This window comes from Mytilus edulis, chromosome 10, assembly GCF_963676685.1.
Source record: "Mytilus edulis chromosome 10, xbMytEdul2.2, whole genome shotgun sequence".
In the NCBI taxonomy this organism is placed as follows: domain Eukaryota; kingdom Metazoa; phylum Mollusca; class Bivalvia; order Mytilida; family Mytilidae; genus Mytilus; species Mytilus edulis.
In genome coordinates this window covers 14,894,568-14,910,376 of record NC_092353.1, presented here as the reverse complement: position 1 = coordinate 14,910,376, position 15,809 = coordinate 14,894,568, and the positions used below count along the sequence as shown (strand labels likewise).

At 31.3% G+C, this 15,809-nt stretch overlaps 1 protein-coding gene across 1 annotated transcript in view; it reads left to right on the top strand.

Annotated features, from left to right (window-relative positions):
- Positions 1-13,261, top strand: part of LOC139493467 (neuromedin-U receptor 2-like) — a 34,134-nt gene extending 20,873 nt beyond the window's left edge. The window contains exons 2-4 of the mRNA XM_071281873.1: positions 7,040-7,567; positions 11,330-11,455; positions 12,544-13,261. Coding sequence (XP_071137974.1) covers positions 7,040-7,567; positions 11,330-11,455; positions 12,544-13,196 — 1,307 coding nt within the window. The 3' untranslated portion in view covers positions 13,197-13,261. The remainder of the gene's footprint in view (positions 1-7,039; positions 7,568-11,329; positions 11,456-12,543) is intronic.
- Positions 13,262-15,809: the final 2,548 nt, after the last annotated feature.

Genomic DNA, 15,809 nt, shown 5'->3' with positions numbered 1-15,809 from the left:
TCGTTTTCATGAATTTCCCAAAACTGTGTTTATCCTCAATGATAATGAACAATGTTTGTAATGTTCGATGTACTTTTCTGTCCTTCTGTAAAAGAGGTAGGACCAATTTATCATTGATTAATTTCCTTACAAGACAATTTTCTTTAAAAGTCTCTCAAATTAAATAGGTTCACAACATCACAGCTTCGTTTGTATACTTTGAGAATCAGTCAGCATTAAATACCACTTTTGAACAAACAAAACTCATTTAAAAGCCTTTTGAAATGGCTCAAACTTAATTTGCAATAAAAGACAATCAGAATATAGCTTAGAACAAATTACAAACTTCTCATGGAAGTAAGCTGTATGTTACTTTTCAAATACAACTTATATTTTTTTCTTTCAGATCCATATTTTATAAAAACATTAAGCCTGGTATCTATGATGAGTTTATTATCGTATTTTTTCATTTTGAATTATTTAACGTTTCATCAATGTTCCTATTACGACATCTTTTTGAACAAGACATAACTCGATGACCTTCTCTACTAACTAGCATGGTCACCACTGACATCAATAAAATATTGGACTGAAAAACAAATTATCACCATTTTTCTCTACAATTGTATAATTTTGTACCTATGTGTTTATCAAGGGATGAAAGATGCGATCCAGTCAGTTTTATAGTGGGTGACCCTCCCTACTTGTCTCTCCCTTATAATTTTTCTCACAATGAATTATTAAAATTGAGAATGGAATCAGAGAATTTGTCAAAGAGATAAAATCCTACTAGAATCAGAAAACAAAGCAAAGCCACAAATTGGAAAATCCCACACCAGAAGGGAGGTGCATGTAACGAAACTTTATGTGAAAAAAAATATCAAATATTCGAGATAATCTCTATCTTAGGAACGATTTCAAATGAATCCTATCGCCAAACAAAGTTGATTTTTTTTATAAATATTACATACTAGACATTGGGAAATATAAAATAAAAATCATGTAGTAAGTTGTGCTGGTTTCTCTTCGTTTTCACACCTTGGTGAAAAAATGACTATATATGTATATTGGTGTATCGGTTCCTCGGATAACTTGTTAAACGAAAGGAAACATCGACACAATATTCATAGCATAACTGAAATAGCGTTAACTCTAATTATGTTTAAATCGTTTGTTGTTGGTACTATGAATTCAAATTAATACTGAGAATAAGTAGAATTATAAAAATGGTTAAAAAAAGTCGTTTTAAAAATAAAGTGCCCTCAAACATATATCACGTATAAAAATGGTGGTCAGAAAAGCGTTAGATAATAAAGAACTAGTAAGTGCATCGAACATGTAGCAAACTTAAGTGCTTTAGATTAATAGAACTGTTCTTGGCATCCTATAATAAAAACAAAAAAAAAAACGTTTCTCATAAATATAAATGACAGGAACTAGAATAAAAAATGAAACAACACGTATAAATTTAATGCGTCCTGATTTTATATGACCACTCCTTTTATACAAGAAAACACAACTATTTCTATACTTAATTTCCTAACTTTCATTTTCAACGGAACGCCTAGTGTTATCATTGCTTAGCATGACTATAAAAAAGTTTTTTGTTTAAATATTGTGCTTACTGACAAATAGTTACAGGATATCCTAACATTTCAACTGGGTTAACTACACTCTTGTCTGACAGTGCTATATAGGATCATTTTACATAACATGTCATTATTACAATTTCCAGGAAATGGAAATAATTATTTTCTTTTATACGAGACAATGTGATGTAATTACTATTAAGGCTTCCCTTACAACTTTCCATGCTTTGAAATGTTGTGGTATATTCTTTGATTGCCATTCACAACCTTAAAGTAATTAATGCCTTCCAGAACGGAAAATCGTAAGGTCACGTCAAATCATTGCATGGTATTCCATGGTGAGGGTAGGTGATATTCTTCATCATTAATATCAATGTTGTTTTACAATATTGGAATTACTGATTTTCTAGAACTTTGAAGTTATTTTTTCTAATTTAAAATGAATAATAGGTTATTCTTAAAATGATTTACACAAGGAAGATATTTCGTTATAAAAGTGCACATCTTTCTATTCTATGTATAATATGATGATGATTTTAAACATTTTGTCATATGAACTGCAAAGAAGTAAAATTAATTGATTTATTATTTGAACCATGATAAATCTTTTTTTATATTCAACTAGATCAATTTAATCTTACTCAATTATTTTGTGGTTTTCATTGTTGAAAACTGCCTGGCACTATTAAATATTCTTAAATGAGGTTTGCATGCATACTAGTTTACGTTAAGCTTTTCAACGTCGGATATCAGTTCCGGTTTCAATTTGTGTGAGTTGGTCCGAGTAAGCTCTGTTACGGAATATCAGTTGATTTGTTTAGCCTATTCTATAGACTTGCGATATTTTTCCAATCAATGTAAAGAGAGATAAAATCTTTTCTTTAACTTCCTTATCGCCATAGACATGGAAAACTGAAAATTGTAGAAAAATGACATTTCGTTGGTTGTTACATATTTGTGTTAGAAAACGACCTGTTTTTCATTTATCTATAATCCCATGCAATTTTATTTTTCAAAGTCTTGTTGGACAATTAAAAAAAAATTAAATCTCCTAGTAAAAGTTTATTAAAATTGAATCAACCACCATTTTACACATAGAGGTAGTTTGCCTTTTTCTCTTGAATTCTTCGTTTTTAAACATAAATTTTCATTAGTGTTGATATCAGTGATATAAATATAACAGAACAGAATCCCAAAAGTATTTTGTTGAGAGGGCATATATTCAATTATAAACCAAATAAATGGACTGTCTGTGTTTAATATTGCAATGATTTTTTATCCCGACTTGATCATTAATTATCGATGATCACATTGTGGTATTCTTTTGACCTAAGTTTGACTTCCTAACAAAATACGTTTTATTTCCCATAGGAATTTTAGTAAAAGATTTTTTCTACAATTCTACATTTTTGTAAACGGAAAAGGAAAAGTATATTATACAGTTAAACATGAACAGAATAGATAAGTTTATTTTCTAAATATGGATTATCAAAGATAAATCAAGGTCCGTGTAAAATCCTAAAAGAAATGATTAAGAAAAACAGAAACCAAAAAGAGGCACATTAAGTGCTGATCTGCAAAGTATTACATAAAATATGAGATAACCAGTACATGAACAAAAAATTAAAGGGGGAACAATATTGTGAAGGAAAGAAAATATATAGATAATACTATATATGATTAGAAAATCCAAATATACAAACAGGGTGTAGTAAAAAGTAAAATCACCAAAAATACTGAACTCCGAGGAAAATTCAGAACGAAAGTCCCTAATCAAAAGCTCAAACACATCAAACGAATGGAAAACAACTGTTTATACAATATAATGTTCGGAAATTTCGAATGTTAAATTGTAATATTTACTCCTGCTGCCCGTGCACAAAGAAGCTTCTATAATCTGTTACTGCAATCAGGAAGAGCAGCGGTTGGAGGAGGCAATGCATATTTAAAAAAATGGAAATGGTCGTGTTATAGATATATGTCAACGGAGTTTTGTATGAACTGGACAAAGCGCATGCAATTTCATACAATGGATGATTCAAGATCGAGGAGATGTGGTCGGAAGATGATAACAAACATATTAACGTACAAACGCAAATTTAAATTCCCATATACATAAAATTGAGAATGGAAATGGGGAATGTGTCAAAGAGACAACAACCCGCCCAAATAAAAAACAACAGCATAGGGTCACCAACAGGTCTTCAATGTAGCGAGAAATTCCCGCACCCGGAGGCGTCCTTCAGCTGGCCCCTAAACAAATATATACTAGTCCAGTGATAATGAACGCCATACTAATTTCCAAATTGTACACAAGAAACTAAAATTAAAATAATACAAGACTAACAAAGGCCAGAGGCTCCTGACTTGGGACAGGCGCAAAAATGCGGCGGGGTTAAACATGTTTGTGAGATCTCAACCCTCCCCCTATACCTCTAACCAATGTAGTAAAGTAAACGCATAACAATACGCACATTAAAATTCAGTTCAAGAGAAATCCGAGTCTGATGTCAGAAGATGTAACCAAAGAAAATAAACAAAATGACAATAATACATAAATAACAACAGACTACTAGCAGTTAACTGACATGCCAGCTCCAGACTTCAACTAAACTGACTGAAAGATTATGATTTCATCATATGAACATCAGGCACAATCCTTCCCGTTAGGGGTTTAGTATCATACCATCATAACATATATGAGAAGATGATACTATCATCTTTGGCGAAATGTACAAATTGTATTAACGCAATGACATTGTTGAAAGACGTTCATATTTGATTGTACAAAACGTATTAACAAATATACCGAGCTCAAATAAAGGTATATTAATATGAGGGGGGAATCCATAAATCCTGGACAATATCAAAAGTTGGACCACATTAAATATATGTTTATCTTCTGGATTCCATCGGAAATGAAACTATTAACAAAATAAAGAACGTTTTGAGTATAACAATGTGCTAAACAATATAAAAAGAATTACTAAAATGATATGTCTTCCACATGTTCCAATTGTTATATATTACCATGTTAACTGGCATTCTAGATTTGACTTTTTTATTGTATTTCTTTCGTATCTTCTATTAAGGCCTGTATGTAAAGGCATTAACATATCTTATTTTAGTTCTCTTGGAAAGCCATGTTCGGAGATGTTTATTTGTTTTGCTATAACAAATTGAGCCTTAAATGTGTTGATAAAACCAGATTGTTGACCTTTATCAGTAAACAGTCAGACATTGTAATTTCCTTTTATCCAAATCTGGACAATGTTAAGGCGTGGTAACATTTTTCATTTCGTGCTTTTTTATTGAATCTGTTCGTCACAGATTACATTTATGTGCTTAAGAAGGAAATTACCAGAACTTTAAGACATTTTATTAATGAATTACATCATGCCATAAGCTAGCCTGTAATCTAATTGTGGCGAATTATACACCTCTTGTTGTACCGTGAATTGCAACACGCAATCAGACTGCGTGTTATATATATTTCTTCATTATGGCAAATTTTCTCTCTGTTTCTGTTAGACAATTGACATTCATGCCTAAATCATGTAGAAAAATATTTCTCTCATGGTGTAGATACAAAAATAGCTACTGATTGCATTCATTAGGATGATTAATAAGATATGCCAGGTAAATGCCATAGGAAGGATATGGAGTAACAAATATACTAACTAAGTGTAAAAAGAGAATAAGTCGGGGGGAAATCAACAAGAAACTCACAAAAAATACACAACATATGTACATGGGAGAAGGGGGAGGAGAATTGGATTAATTCTTGAAGTTTGCATGTTGGATAAACCTTTAATATGTCGTTATGTTCCTTTTTTCACTTTTATGGTTACATTTTGGTTGCAACATATCGTGATCGTTGTCAAATACGTGTACTTTCCAACACCTAGTATGGAAGGATTTCTTCCTGCTTCAAGTATATGTTCACGTACACATTTTCCTGCTTAACCTCTTCATTGATTATTCCATTGGTATTTTGTACCTTTAATGAAATCTTTCCAAGCCATGGTCCGATGATCGTCATTACGTATACACAATGAAAATGAAATTGATGCATTGAAACATGTTTTTCGATGTCGGACATCTTATTTAATGACACTCTTGAAGAGTCCGAATAACTTTACAACGTATGGAAACCCTTTAAAATACTTGACGTTGTCTGGCATATATTCTTAATTTAATTTCACATTAAAAGATCACTCCTGATGAATCAAGTAGGGGACAAGTCTTTTGACCAGACGTTCTTGTAATTTATACGTCTTCCGGAGCCACATGGAGAGTCTTATCTTCATCATTAGAGTTACAAAGATGACGAAAAAAGGATAGGTGCGTAATACGTCAATGAGATTGCAACCAAATCATGTAAAAAAAAAAAAGACTTTTGTGTTGGTGATGATTCGGAGATTAACAATTATAAGCAGCGATATCGACCTAGTGACAAAACCCCTTCTTAACGTATACGTGCGTCCTAAAATGTAAAATAAAACAAATACCAAACTCAAAAAGGCGTAATCAGATGACTGAATTAAAAGTTCAAACACATGAAACGAATGGAAAAGATATGTCATATACTTGACTTGTAACAGCCATTTTCTTATGTAGAAAATGATGGATAAAACCTTGTTTTATATCTAGCTATTCTAACATTTACCTTCAAATACTAAGTGAAAGCCATGGGTGTACTTCGATACCTAAAAAGCTATATGACAAATGTTTTATTTTATCTCAATGGACTTAAATGCTTTTTTTCGGACTGAACTTATTTGCATATTCTGCTGGTGGACTATCAGTCCCCGAGGGTATCATCAGCTCAGTAGTCAGTTCGGTAATGTCATGATTTAACAAACTTTTCTGAAATTATCCGTTTATAAATTTTGAAATTATTTAGAAACTAAGGATACAACTCTCTTAGGCAAAGTTGACTCTATATGAATTTGGCTTTTTTTGGGGGGTATTTTTGTCATATAGCTCTTCAACGGTACCGGTACTTATACATCTTCGGATTTCAAATGTTTGGCTTTGAGCGTTCCTGATGAAGGTAAATCCAGAAAAGCTCTTCGGACGCATATAAATATTAAACGTGTTGTTTTCAATTTTTCTTTCCTTTATGCATTTTGAACATATACGAATAAAAGGAGACCGAGAACAAAATAATACTACTGGAAAATCCCAGACATCTTCTGTTCCATATTTTCAAACAATAGTGTATTTTTACATTAACTATGTCGCATACGTCATCTTTCAAATTATATACATGTTTTTTTAAGAAATAAACAATATGTTTTTGAAATGTGAATTCTATACATGTGTATTGTGTATTTATTTTATATTGTCGTATACACAAGAATACAACGAAAAGCAATACTAAAATAAAATACTCAGTAAGTTTAAATTTTCAAATGAATCGATTTCATGAATGATTATTTTATTTTATTTTTTTTTTATATTTTTAGGTCTTCCTCCAGAGTTATACAGTATATGGGAAGCGTATCCATGGCGATTTGGAGAAGGATTCTGTATATTCAGGACATTTTTCATTGAAATGATGTCATATTCATCCGTTTTAACTATTACAGCTTTCACAGTGGAAAGATACATTGCAATTTGCCACCCAATTAAAGCGCAAACCTTATCAAATTTGCCGCGAGCTATTAGAATAATATGTGTTATTTGGATACTAGCAGCAATATTTGCAATTCCTTACCCTGTTCACACCAGGTTGTATCATTATGTACCTTACAATGGAACCTATCTTTCTGCTTCATTAGTTTGCAACATTCCGTTAAAATGGTTAACTCAAATGAAACATGTCTTCCAGATGTCAACATTTGTATTTTTTATATTTCCAATGGCACTGATTTCTATTATGTATATATTAATTGGACGAGCACTTAGCCAATCAGATTTTCAGCCAAAGAATAATTCGAATGACAAGCATTCAACAAAAACAAGAGCAAGAAATGCTGTTATTAAAATGTTAGGTAAGATATTTATGATTAATTGTACATTTATGGTAACTTTTAATGAAGATTAATAGAATGTTCACGAAGTGAATTAAGATCATCACTTAAAGCGTAAACATTGATTTCCGCACGCAAAAACACTTGTTCCTTAGATAACCTCCATGAATTACGCTTGTGACCTATACTATTTAAACATAACTTAGTAATTAAAGGACTGAGATTTTACAAACAAAATGAATCATTTGAATATGACTGGCTTCTAAAAACAGGATAACCGCAGAGGGTTAATAGAGCATAAAAGGGAGACAACAAAATAATATGCTTTCCATGTATACACGTGTTTTTCTTCAATCTTCATCAGAACCGTTCGTGACAAACACTGTTACAATCGGAAAAAATATAAGTGCATTAAAAATAACTATCACAATAACATAAGTTTTACAAAACTTACAATTCAAATCAAATTAATATTTGTGGTTAATATACACTGAAGCATTTAAAGTTGATGGCCGATTGTCCTGTTCGTTGAGATACATCATTTATGTCTTGAATTTTCTTTTTTTTCTAGTATATTGACCAAATTTAATAACCGAAGAATAAAAAAAAAGAAAAGAATGACTTACAAATATAACACGGAAATATTGCAAGAAGAAATTCTCAAATCCATGGACAAATTACTCGACCATTATGTTTGGCAAACTCTCAAAACGGTTCAAGCTGTATATTAAAAGCGTCCAAGCCAAAATGAGTGACGTATTTATGGCTAAATAACCACGTTGTCAATCATCTGTCGAAATCAGATGACAGATATAGCCAAAATTTAATTAAATCAGATAAATTTATGCACATAACCCAACTTTAAGGCAAAGAGGTTATTGTCAGGCTTTTTATAATGTGCGCTTTCAAATTGACGGCTTTTAATATTCTAATATCAGGGTACATAAAAATTAAGTAGGAAATACTAGAATTAGTACATCAATAAAACGATTTGCAATTTGTTAAATATGCAGACGATTTTATTTCTTGGAGAAATTATATGAAACTTAATTAGATATTCTAATGATTTATGTCTTTAGAAAAATTCTTCATAAATGATGATGCTTCCTTCTCATTCTTGCGCACTTCCAATGTCTGTAGTGACGATTTAGATCCAAAACGAGGGACGTAAGATACCAGAGGGACAGTCAAACTCATAGACTGAAAATAAACTGACAACGCCATGGCTAAAAAAGAAAAAGACAAACAGACAATAATAGTACACAAGCTTAAGACACAACATAGAAATGAAAAGACTAAGCAACTCGAACCCCACCAAAAACTAAGGGTGGTAACAAATGGGATATCAAAACTTATTCTTACGGTGATATTGTTTATAGATCTCGTAGATAATGAAACGATTCATTTAACCTTATTGTACCTTAAAATAAAACAACTCTTAAAAGTTATCAATTTGGTGCTAACATAAAATGTTAAACCGCACCACAATCGTAGTGTGCTAGTTGATAATTGCTGTTTGCCATACTTTTTGCTCGTTGTTTAATGTTTTAGTATTAATTAAGGTAACATTAGTTAACCGATAAATTCCATTTAGAAACCGTGTTTTTTATTCGAGTTGTATAATTAAATTTAACCAATATTGTCAACATTTGTTTTAGATATTGAGGTTGTTGTTTGTTTTTCAAGAAGATTCTGTAGGGAACAGTGTTCTATTTGATATAAACCTGCAAATTGGCTTCAATGATGTTGAACATGTCATCATTGCATGGTTTATAAATGGAACGAGTTTCACCCTGTATGCTAACATTACCCATGTGAAATTTTAAAATTGTTTATAAATACATTGAACGACAAATATATAAAAAGAATTCTGACGTCAGACACGCGAATCAATGAATGTGTTTGTAGATAGATGTTTTTGTGTTCTGCTAAATTGTTCCTTTTAAAATTTTTACACGATGATGACTGCTGTACCCATATTTTGTCACTATTTTATTTATTGTGTCTGTTCAGTTCACGCATCATTGTAAATATAACGGAATTTGATGAGACTGTGATCAAAGTGAGAGGTTTAGCGCTATAAAACCAGGTTTAATCCACCATTTTCTACATTTGAAAATGCCTGTACCAAGTCAGGAATATGACGGTTGTTGTCCATTCGTTTGATGCGTTTTGTCATTTGATTTTGCCTTGTGATTATGGACTTTCCGATTAGAATTTCCTCTGAGTTCAGTATTTTTGTGATTTTACTTTTTTTCATGATCCTCATCCTCTCTCTCTTTGCTGTTCATTCACAATAAGAGATTTTTATACCTCTCTTCTTTGGTCTATTAGTTTATTAGTTGACTAAGGTAGTTTTGTTACTTCAAATTTATTTTCAGCTTATTCAAATGTATTTCTTTCTAAGATTCGTTATTTACGATATAAAATAAATTCTTTTTAAAATTAAAAAAAAATGTACTTGTTGATACATATTGTACTCCAGAAATTCAATCACAAAAATTGCATATGTTGGATGAGTTTTTGTTTTCGTAGCTGTTTAAATCATAACTTTCATTGCTTCTGTAAAAAAGTAACTCGTAAATCTTTGATCAATTATTTGCGCATACATTCTTTTCACAAATTTACGACATCTAGTTCTAGTTTGATTTGTGAATTGGAGACTCTCAAACATAAATTAACGACATTTTTTAATTTTAAGGTAGATAGGGTGTCTTCCTCCATCTTGGATTTTGAAATACTAGAAAACAAGGTCTAGATCTTTGATGAAATGTGCAAATTTTTATAGTAGTAGGTAATTTATGTGTAAGAATTTTCGTTATAATATAGAAAATGCCATGTTTGATCATATTTATGATTGTATTTTACAAAAATAAGAATCCTTTTGTTTGATACATTTTTTCCAACTTTGTCAAATAAGGGGAGGCAACTCAAATGCAAGGGCAGATAATCCAGATAGGGTTACTTTTACAATAGAATGTGTTAGGAATTTACCCATTTTTACATGTAGCAAGAAAACGAGTCCGGTGACCCCATTATTTCTTTTTCTTATCTGAAAGCATAATATTGAAGCTATCTTCTCATATTTTATCTCAAAATTCTATGGTGTGGTTTGCGTTTTATGGCGGAAAAATGGGTTTTCCATGCATAATCTATACAAAATTTTGACAATTTTGAACAACCTGTAGCGTGAAAATAAGTCCGGTGACCCATTCTTTTTATTAATGTTTTTAAACAAGCAGGATATGAACGACATTTTGGCAAATTATTAAAAGATTCTATGGATTATAATTTAGACACCCCATATACCTTAACTTTATATGTATATGTTTCTCTCAGTTTAACCGATTTATCTTTTAATGTCTGTTTGTTCACTCACCGTTGCCAATAGGATTGAATTTATGCAATGCAACTGTCATACAGATGAGAGGTTTAGCTAGCTATTAAACCTGGTTTAATTCATTATTTTTTTACATAATACAACGCCTCTACCAAATCAGTTTAATGTGTTTGAGCTTTTGAATTTGCCATTTGCTTGAGACCTTTTCGTTTTGAATACTCCTCAGAGCTCGGTATTTTGGTTATTTTTCTTTTTCCTGAAATGTTGATTATTTGTATTCAATCAGCGTGCTTTGGGTTTTAAATTTGAAAATTACACTGTCTCAAGTGCATGAATACCGTATTACAATCGAAGCAATTGTAGAATCTATATGTATATGTATGGAGATTCCCAATTTCACATAATATTTCATACGGTAATTAATATCTTACATTTCTTTTCAGTGGCTGTTGTCGTTGCCTTCTTCTGTTGTTGGGCACCGTTTAATGCACAACGATTGATTACCTCATACGTGTCAGAATGGACGCCTCTACTTTTTGAGATTCAGTCAACTTTATTTTATATATCAGGTATACATTTTTATTAATATTATAGACATTTATTTCTTGTTCCATATACAATGCCAAAGGATTTACACACGCAACGTAGGAAAACGTGAATGGTTGAGTTCAATAAAAAAAATAGATCTGTTGTATATAAACTCATTATATATACTAAGACTGAAATTGGGTACGCCAATCAGCTATTTATTTTTTTTAAACTTATCTAGCCCTCGAAAAATAGTACAGTTCTTGTTTGAGTCATACTGAATTCGTAGAGGATAAATTTATATATGTCTACTCAATATTTAGATGATTCATGTAGCTATCTACTATGATTGCATCATGTCATTACTCGATTAAAGCAAACCTTCTGTTTCGAAAATAAAACGTACAACATGCGTTTCATCATAAATTTGGGGTATAAGAAATATGTAAAACTATAAAAAGGTAAAAAGAAAATAAGCATTGAAAAATTATAAAGTTTTCAATTCAAGGATGGTGATAATATTATGATACGTTTATAACTTTGGTATTTAATAATGATCAATAAAATCCATACGGGAAAAGAATAAATAAGACCGATTACAATTACTATTTTTTGTCTTGGATGATAGCACTCCTTTAAATTATTATATTTTCAAATGAGTTCGATTGATCCATAGTAACGATTGTTTTTAATAAAATTAAAAAACAACTAAAAAATTATCGCGTAAAAAACTTTATTTTGATCAACAGTGAGCAGCAAAACGAGAAAAATCGACCATAACATGAAGACATAGCCCTTATTATGCAGTGCAGAACCAAATGAATAGTTTTAAATGCAATAATAAAAACACAATCAAAACGTGTACCACCGGAAAAAAAAGTTGAAAATGTTTGAAATGCTCATCATTGAATTTTAATTTGTTAAATCAATTTGCATGTGAATAGCTTGCTGTAACTACTAACTCAGCAAGCATTACTTTGGATACAGCAAATATCTAAACTTTTACAATACTTAAAACACAGTTATAACTTTGAATACAGTATGTATCTGAAATTCTGTCAAATTTAATACGTTGTATAATACATTGATTAAATTTATTGATTTGATTTGATCTAATTATTGATTTCAGGTGTTTTATATTACATTGGTGCAACTATTAATCCCCTTTTGTACAATCTTATGTCAAAGAAATATCGAATGGCTTTCAAAAGAACTTTGTGTCGGTGCATATACAGTCAGGAAGAATTATTAGAACTTAGTGTAAGGTCAAAATCAGTTCTTGTGTATTCAGATAGATCTCCAAACATCCGACGGTCAGCTTATCGAGGCAACCATTATAAGTTTATAAGTCATCCGGATATTCAGAGATCGAAATCAGGAAGTGCTCTTCTTGCAATGTCAGATTCAAATTTTTCACGAAATAACAATTTATCGGTAAATAATTTTTATCCAAACATACGAAAATGGAATAACCAAGGATATGACAGTAGACCAGAAAGCCCTACCAAATGGAGAAGTACAAGTCCAAAAAGGACGAATACCAATTTATTAACTACAGATAGTGACACATCCTTCAAAGGTTCACACGGTTTAAATATTAGTTCTAATTCTATGATCAAAGTTGGCTCCACAGGGAGTATGATCAGTTATGCTGAGCTTCAGCAAGATATATATGTGGAATTAAACAATAGCACGACACAGCTGTGTCGCCCAGAAACATTGTTGCTCAAAGATATGAAACAGAGATTATCGACTTCATCTTTTAATAGTGGGTTAATCTAGATCATCTGTGAAAGAAGAGTTAGAACAATTGATATTTAAAACTATTAAGAATTTCTTTTCTTTACAAACATGGTTGGTGTATACGTTCAAATGACCAACATATAATTTTTTAGCTTATGAAACAGGTAAAAATTTGATATGAATTATCCTTTTTAATAAATGAACTCGACAGATGATAAACAGACAGATTACTTACAAGTGATGTCATAAACATGTTGAGATTGACATATGAAAAAAGTAGCCATTGTTTGGACAAAATATATATGACCTACAGTATTACTCATTAAAATTTGTACAACATATATCTTGTAGCACAATATCCTTTTTGGTAAAGTCTTGGCTCATATCCTTATATTGTACTTGATATGCAACAATGTGTTTGCACTATTCTACTGAATTTAAAAGTTATAAAGTCCTAATGCAGATGTGAGACAAAACTTAAAACTTAAAAATTGAAATACCGATATCGGAAATACTTATATGTTATGAATGTTTGGGGATGTTGCCTCGTTGGTTTATGATATGCTGTTATATTTTTGAATTCAAGAGCCCATTAATATTCTCCTCCCTGATTAAATTTCCTAAGATAAGGACACGTTTTAAATTATTCAGCCTATTTCAATCGCGAAGTATTGTACTTTAGTTGTAAGAATAATCCGAAGAAAAATTATCACTTGTTTGCCAAGTAGTTGTTATGCTAAAATTCAATAAACATAGAACACTATAATTTAAATCATTTATTTGCTTTACTAATGAACCAAAAACAAAATGCATAGTGTTACATAATTTGAACATCGTTGAAATCCACTTTAACTCAACATATTGAGATTATTTTCATCCTTCATAATCATTATCCGCGGATAAAACCCGAAATATCGGACAATAACAATCCCGGTAAACACAGAAGGAAAATATTTGTTTTGCTTACACAAAAATAGTTTGTCCTACCAAAACAAAAATGCCGCAAAACATTTTTTTCATTTTTCAATAAGCCTTAATGTGGAAGGAAATCACATCCATTTCAAAAATGAGAATTAAATAATGATTAATCACATAATCACAAGAACTATGATCTGCTGGTGTAAATTTTTACAAAAAACGAATATTATTTTTAGCATTAAATTGTATTAAAATATGTTTTTTTTTATTTTATTTTGTGTTTCAATGATAAACACTGCGCATGCCTTATAAACTCATTATGGTCTCTGGTGGAAAGTTGGCATTATACCACAACTTCTTATTTGTATAGCTGCTAGTAGTCCATTGATAATTTATAAAAATTATTGTCCTTTTGCTTTTTCTGTAAACTAAGATCCGACTCGGTCTGAATTTATACTGTGTTTGTTGTTACATATATGCTATAGATATAAAGGAGAACTGAAATCTTACAAAGCAAAATGAACCACGTTGCGGTTTTGCGCCTGTTCTAAGTTAGAAAGTGTAAACTTCGTTTGTCGTGTACGTGTGTTGTTTATTTTTTTTATTTTTTTTTTTTTTAATTTAGATGATTCGGAGTTTATTATGGCATTCATTTCGTTAAAAGAGGGGTGAAGGATACCAGAGGAACAGTCAAACTCATAAATCGAAAATAAACTGACTACGACATGGCTAAATAAAGGCAACAGTTGTATACCGTTTTCGAAATTCATAAATCGATTGAGAAAAAACAAATCCGAGTTACAAACTAAAACTGAGGGAAACACATCAAATATTAGAGGAGAACTACAACACAACAGAAACACAACATTAAAATGTAACACACTCAGAAACGAACTATAATATAACACTGGCCATTTTCCGGACTAAAAATGAAAAAGACAAACAGACATATAATAGTACACAAGACACAACATAGAAAACTAAAGACTGAGCAACAGGAACCCAACCAACAAGTCGGGTGATCTCAGGTGCTCCGAAAGGGTAAGCAGATCCTGTTCCACATGTGACATCCGTCGTGTTGCTCATGTTATTACAAACCCGGTAAATAGTCTTATTCGGTAGGTCACATTCATGGAAAGGGAAGGAAATTGTAGTTACGATGTAAGAAACGTATCATCTGTGAAACGGCTATTCCATAACGGTCAACCAACTCGTGATGATTTCAACTTTACTATTTGTAACTCTTGGTTTGATAGCTTCCTTGTGAGTAGCAACCCTCTATCAAGGAAATCATGATAGGACATACAAGCGCGGGAATATCGTATCAATAAGGAGATATATACTCCGTATGCAGGTGCTGCTTGAATGTTGCTACATAGAAATGGAAAGTTTACAATTGGGAACCTGAAATAATCTCGTTTGTCGTAAAGATTTGTTTTCAACCGACCTTCATTGTCTATTTCTAGATGTAAGTCAAGATATGAGGCAGACTTATCTGTATTTGTTGTATCCTTTATCTCTATTTCGATGTGATAGATGCGTTCAACATAATCACAAAATTTTGAATTATTTAGTGTAAGAACATCTTCTATATAGCGGAAAGTAAAGTTAAAGGATATTTCTAAATTCTGATTTTTCATCAGAAGAAGAAGTTCCTGTATGAAGTCAGCCTCATAATGATAAAGAAATAAGTCGGCAAGAAGAAGGGCACAATTGGATTCCATTAACGTAACA